This window comes from Aplysia californica, unplaced genomic scaffold (assembly GCF_000002075.1).
Source record: "Aplysia californica isolate F4 #8 unplaced genomic scaffold, AplCal3.0 scaffold01483, whole genome shotgun sequence".
Taxonomy (NCBI): Eukaryota; Metazoa; Mollusca; class Gastropoda; order Aplysiida; family Aplysiidae; genus Aplysia; species Aplysia californica.
This window is the reverse complement of record NW_004798753.1, coordinates 1-6301: the sequence shown is the minus strand read 5'-3', so window position 1 is coordinate 6301 and position 6301 is coordinate 1. Positions and strand designations below refer to the sequence as shown.

The window sequence follows — 6301 nt, the reverse complement described above, 5'->3', positions numbered from 1 at the left end:
CTTTTCCACCCCCCCCCCCCCTCACGTGGTTTTACACAAGCATTCCAGTTAACGTTTTGAATAAAGCTATAATAGTTGTTTTTTGTTTTTTTAATACAACATTGTCATTGAAAATAGTACTGTTAATATATAATTATATAGAAAAAAACCTCGTCATACGACAAAAGCGTGTGTTTGAGCGGAGCGTGCCTTTGTATGCCGAGCCTTTAGGCAGCGACCACCGTACCATGTTGGTGTATTTTGGTAATAAGTATTTGCTCATTCACTTTTCTGTTTGTAAGAAAAAAAAGTTGGCACTCGCAGGCAAGCGCCTAAAACAGAACAAGATTGTGTAACATTATTTCACCAAGGTCTAAAAACAGCAGATCTCAATATCCCTTGCACATAATGTAAGAGTTAAAGACACAGCAAAAGAAAGGATAAACAAAGGCTTGATAACCTTCCCCTAGATGATACAGGAAAATGGAAACCTCAATTCAAATCTTTTAGAATCTGATACTGTCTCACACCAGGCCAAAATGAGTCAAAAGTTGTGGAGAACATTTATAACAATAAACTACAGTATATTATTATGAATTTATTGGGTGTCATGAAAAAGTAAAGAACATTTCGGTACGACATACGATTTCCACTAAACCACAAAGCAAAGAGTGAAGCAGACCCAATCTGTACAGCACTGGGCACGGAAATGAAGTAGAAAGAAAAAGAAAACCACCTTGCTTTCTGGCAACGTTCCTCTGATGTTTGCTGCCGGCATAGTGGGCCTGAGCCTGGTGCTGGGACGTGTTCGACACATTGCACACGTCACATCGGAGCGACCCGTCTACGATCTCCTGCTTCGGCCCTATGGTCTTGCACCGATCAAGAACCGACAACGAATTATTTGTTCCGTCCACTGCCTGGCTCGAGCAGGTAGAATCCATATTCTCTTTCTGTAGATAAGAATAGCAATTGAAAAATATATATTTATATGTGTCATGACGTGGTGGAATCAGGCGCTCATTAAAATTTGGGCATTTTGAGCTATAGTATCATCTTAAAGCTTGTTCAGTTGTCTTGCTATCAGTGAAAAAAAATGTCCATCTATCTTGAACAGAAGTCAAGATATTGGAGATTGAACAAGGTGGGGTTGCCTGGTTTCAAAGGTAGAATTAGCGAGAAAATAGTATGGTTATTTCCATACCTTGACAGTCCATGGAAACTGAAAACCTACTTTTTCGTACCTTTAATCTACGCTTTCAGTACAATCCACCCAGAAATGCGTTTTTAATTGGACAACAATGGTGATAAGCCAAAAAACAAAATTTGATCAAAATTGTCAAACCGGTAGAAAAATGCCAGTTTCTTCAATTTCATTATTTTGACGAATGCCTAATTTCTCCACAATTTCTCGCATATGAAGAGTCATTCTAAAGTGGTGAGCACAAATGGAGTGCCTCTTTTCCTCCATCCATGACAAACAATACAAATGTAGAATTTGTACGAAATCAGACTATTTCAACAAACATAGGAGCAAAAATATATTTATTTCACAGGAAATCAGCTAAATTTCACACCTTTACGAAAAAATGTTACATCATCCTATGTTTTTGTTAAAGTAAGAGTTTTACGGAACTTGCAACACAATAAGGTCATATAAGTGTCGAAGATAAGATTAGAGGTGTTACAAGAGAGTAACAAACATAAAAAAAGGAGAAGGAGAGATCAGAACGATAGATGTTCGATAAGAAAGAAGGAGCAAACCACAGCAGAGCATCCGCCAACCACCCACTGGGACTGACGAACAACCTGGCTCCTTGCTGGAGTATTTCCAAGTGAGTATGTGTGTACAGAGAAAGACATGGAGAGAGACACATTCCTTAGACCAAAACCCTAAAAGCCTTGACAACTGAGATTTTCATCTTGAAATATTTTCTTAACCCTCCATTTTTAGGGTGGATACAGCAGGACACGTTTTACAGATTTAAAAAAACAACAAACAAAAAAACAGCGATTTGTTCATTCCGTAACAGTTGGGGGCTGTAACATCTTTTTAAAAAAAAGTGTTTTACGGTGCTCGCAACTGCACAAGGCCATATGATCGCACGAGACACACCAAACATTTTCTGTTGGTAGGAAATTTTGAAATTTTCTCGGGTGACAGCCAAAGCCTACTCTTATCAATTTTAGACCACCAAGGGATCTTTAATGTGCGAAACTTGCACATGGGACCTCTGAGATTTTTCGCCCTTGTTCGAGGAGGCTAGGTGTAGATCTTTCCTTCCAGAAGATCAGGGATGTGGTTGAAAGACAGCAGTAAGAAGGAGCAAAGGAGTAGCAGTAGAAAGGCTGCAGAAAGAGTCAGGAACCCAGAGGAGGGGGCAAAGGAGGTGAGGGGATTGGAGCAGAAAGAGGAGACGAAAGCAGACGACAGAACATTGCTAGAAAGCAGGAAAGAAGGTGAAAGGAGACAATTTTAGAGAAGAAAATTTTTCCGCCGCCAGCCGGATTCAACCCCGTGACCTTTGAATGAGAGGCCAACACCTTAACCACGAGGCCACGTGAGCCCCCCCCCCCCCCCCCCCCCATATACAAGTTGAAAGAGACAACTATGTTTCGAAAGGAACTCCTGCTCATCAAACTGTATGAGAAAGGCCCAAACGTACAAAAAATAATTCACCTGGTCAGTTCGTTGCTGCTCCTCACTGCGTACAAAGGGTTTAATCGGCAAGACAATCTTCTTCTGAGTCGGCCCTTCCTCAGAAGCAGAGTTTTCTGAAACACGTATCATCAAGACGTTATGTTTCAATGTTTAAGTCACAAGAACAATAGCCATTACTTGACCAATAAACATATCATCCTCCTCCGAAGGAGCCGGTCACAGGAAGACAATAAAAGAGCAGGCTTCTCACACAATCTCAAGGGGCACAACTCTGCTTAGAAAAATGAGCATCCTGGTCACCTCCTTTGTTAATGTTTATTATTTTGTGAGATTAATGATTCATAAGTATTACAGACGTTCAAAATGAGATAAAGATTTTTTGTTTGTTTGCCGTACATGATGAATAAAATGTGCGTTCACACTTGTAGGTAGTGTGTGTAGTTTGGGGTTGAAGTGTTTAGCAATATTTTCCTAAGCAGAAATCCACTATAACTATTTATAAAAACAGATATAAAGTCAAATAAACTTGCAAGTAAAAAACAAGTAGAATATGCGGTACACAAATCTCAAGGGGCACAACTCTGCTTAGAAAAATGAACATCCTGGTCACCTCTTTTGTTAATTATTTTGTGAGATTGAATATGATTCATAAGTATTACAGACGTTCAAAATGAGATAAAGATGTATTTTTTTTTGCTGTACATGATGAATAAATGTGCGTTCACACTTGTAGGTAGTGTGTATAGTTAGGGGTTGAAGTGTGTAGCAATACTTTCCTATGCAGAAATCCACTATAACTATAGATAAAAACAAGATATAAAGCCAAATAAACTTGCAAGTAAAAAGCAAGTAGAGTATATATGCGGAATATGTACTAATACTAGTTTAGCTTTCGTAAGAGTTTTACGGCACTTGCAACACAATAAGGTCATCAAAAATTTGATGTGTTACAAGGGAGTAACATACTCAAAAAAGGAGAGATATATGTTATGGTAGCGTCAATTGCCACCAAGTGACGCGGTGGCAATTGACAAAAATTGACTTTTTGTCAATTGCCACCGAGTGAAGCGGTGTCAAGTCTGAAAACAACACTATCTTAAGCATTATACATAATGTGTGTCTAATGGGCCAATTTGTTCTCAACTAATTTCATTGGACGAGCATCTAGTCTAGAGCTACGGTACCAACTTGGCGTGTTTTCAATGAGACGTAGGCCTAGATCTAGGCTAGCCTTAGCCTACACTTCGGTGTAGAACCAACACAGGCAATTCTAGAAGTAGAAGGTCACAAACGCTCACAAATTCAAGCAGAACTTCACGTTATATCGGGGAACATAAATCGGGGGACGGGGGTCAGGAAAACACACACACACACACACACACGGACAGAGAGGCGAACGCACAACACCAAGCACTCGAGCACAATAAGCTAGATCTACCCACCGACGCAAAAGAGCTCCAATTTACTCGGTGGCAATTGACAAAAAGTCAATTTTTGTCAATTGCCACTGCGTCACTCGGTGGCAATTGACACTACCATATATTAGGCCGATAGATGTTTGATAGGAAAGAAGGAGCAAACCAAACCAGAATACAGGGTACTAGGTGTGCTGTATGAAGAACATTTTATATATAATGTAGCCATGACAATGAAAAATTAATTTTTCATCCAAATTGCTTTAAAATGGGCTTTTAAATGAAAATAGAGTAAATTCTAAGAACTATGGTTTTTAAATTTAAAAAATCCATTGACAAATAAAAAGGTTATTGGGATTTTTGTTTGCAAAATGTTGGAGGACCTTCATATAGGAAAAAATCGCCAAAATGTGGGACATGTTTTGATGTATTCTGAGGAAAAACTGTTCATAAGTCAGTAATGAATTGGAGCATATGAATGAAAGTTGGCATCTCCATGTGATTTTTAGTGCAGAATCTAGTTCTGCTATCACTTTTTCGATGTCTTCATTATGACTTTGGATCTTAAAGACTGATATTTGCGTGAAATTTGTTGAATTGCGTGACATCGTTTTTACCGCGACGCGATCACCCCTTCTAATTTAACTCAGTAAAGCGCTATCGGGAAAACCCGCGATGTAGTTATCGGTGACCTATTTGGTTATAGGCAGCCAATCACATGCCGCCTAGCGATCACGAGCCTCTTGCATGCCGGCACCTCGCGTTTGGAATGCGCGATCAACTTTCCAGATCTAGTGTTTTATCAATGGATGGGTGGTAATTTTAAGTTGGTACGGAAAATCTACTAAACGCAGAGATCTGAAATTTTAGAGCAATAAAGAAGACATGTGGGGCACTTGTGTGGTCGGCGATCAACCCGCAGCTCCGCTTAGTTTTTGAACCGCAGAGGAAATTCGCACAAACACGGCAATATCTCCGGTTCTAGTAATCGTTCGGGATTGTACGCTGGCATGTCGTTAGTTTAACCTTTCCTCTGGTTGGTTGCCCAGTTTCATTTATTTTCATCCAGGAGTTTTCCCGTAACTATACTTAAAAGAGAGTCACTTCTGATTCCGAGCGGCCCAAAAATTACCCCTCGCGCGGAGGCCGATTTCCGGCCCAAGGCGCAGCGGGCAATTGGCATTGCTAATACAATGTACTCAGTATATCATGATAGAAATAACCAGCCTTTACACCATAGCATAGTCATGCAGAGCAGTTGCACCAATCAGTAACACTAGATCTAGATCTAGTTTTTAAAAAACCAGCAAAACAAATGAGATGGTCAAAAGTGTATTCTATTTTATTTGTACCTCCGTTTGAGCGCTCCTCTAAAATCTGCTCCCTCACTTTCCTCTTGTGGCCGGCCCCGCCGATGTGAGCAGAATACTGGTCAGCCGAGTTCAGCTGCTTCCGGCACACGGCGCAAAATGGCTTGTTCTCGTTCTGCATGGTCAAAAAGGTCTGAAAGGAGAAGAAACATTCTACGTGTGATGCCTATTACAGTTTGGATACACATGGATAGTTCAGCACAACAACCACACACACACAGAAATCTCAACTTTAATTGTTCATTCTGAAGAACCAAATTAATTAATTAAAATAAGGAGACAAGGTTCAGGGTTGTTAGATCTAGATCTAGATCTGGATTTAGGGGTACCGAAACGCCAATTTAGGTCTCTTCTATTGCGTTTGTTAGGGGTGGTCGCTTGTCATGGAAGTCCTTCTTAACCCTGGAAGCGCGCAGGCCCTATATAAAGGGCGTGAGCCGGGCTACCCGGTAAGTGCGCAGGCCCTATATATAGGGCATAAAGACGCTGACCCTTTTCAATGGAAAATTCCAGTGTTCCTTATATGGAAAATGACGTAGTCAATTACAGGCCAAAGTTATAAATAGTGACCAATGACTTTGCAAGTTATCTTGACCTCGTAGAACGTCTCTTAGCCGAGATATCGATCGATAAAGTGTCGCGGTCCCGCTGAGTGACTACACGCTATGTGTTATCACTTGTTTCGCCGTGCTGATGCACTAATTGTTGAGTCTATCACGTTCTCGGCTTTGTTTGTATTTATTTGATCGCTGATCATTCTTGAATGGCTCATTCTATCAGCTTTTAAAGAAAATATATGCTTTTATATGCTTTTTATCATCCGTTGAGCCGTAAATGGTCATTTTTCAGTAGCAGGTATACATTTCGGGTATCTC

The 6301-nt window shown here is 40.3% G+C and overlaps 1 protein-coding gene across 1 annotated transcript in view; it reads right to left on the bottom strand.

The window, feature by feature from the left end:
• Positions 1 to 5881, bottom strand: part of LOC101862089 (zinc finger protein 385B) — a 12923-nt gene extending 7042 nt beyond the window's left edge. The window contains exons 1-3 of the mRNA XM_005112911.3: positions 5409 to 5881; positions 2660 to 2754; positions 716 to 932 (exon numbers count right to left, since the gene is read on the bottom strand). Coding sequence (XP_005112968.1) covers positions 716 to 932; positions 2660 to 2754; positions 5409 to 5547 — 451 coding nt within the window. The 5' untranslated portion in view covers positions 5548 to 5881. The remainder of the gene's footprint in view (positions 1 to 715; positions 933 to 2659; positions 2755 to 5408) is intronic.
• Positions 5882 to 6301: the final 420 nt, after the last annotated feature.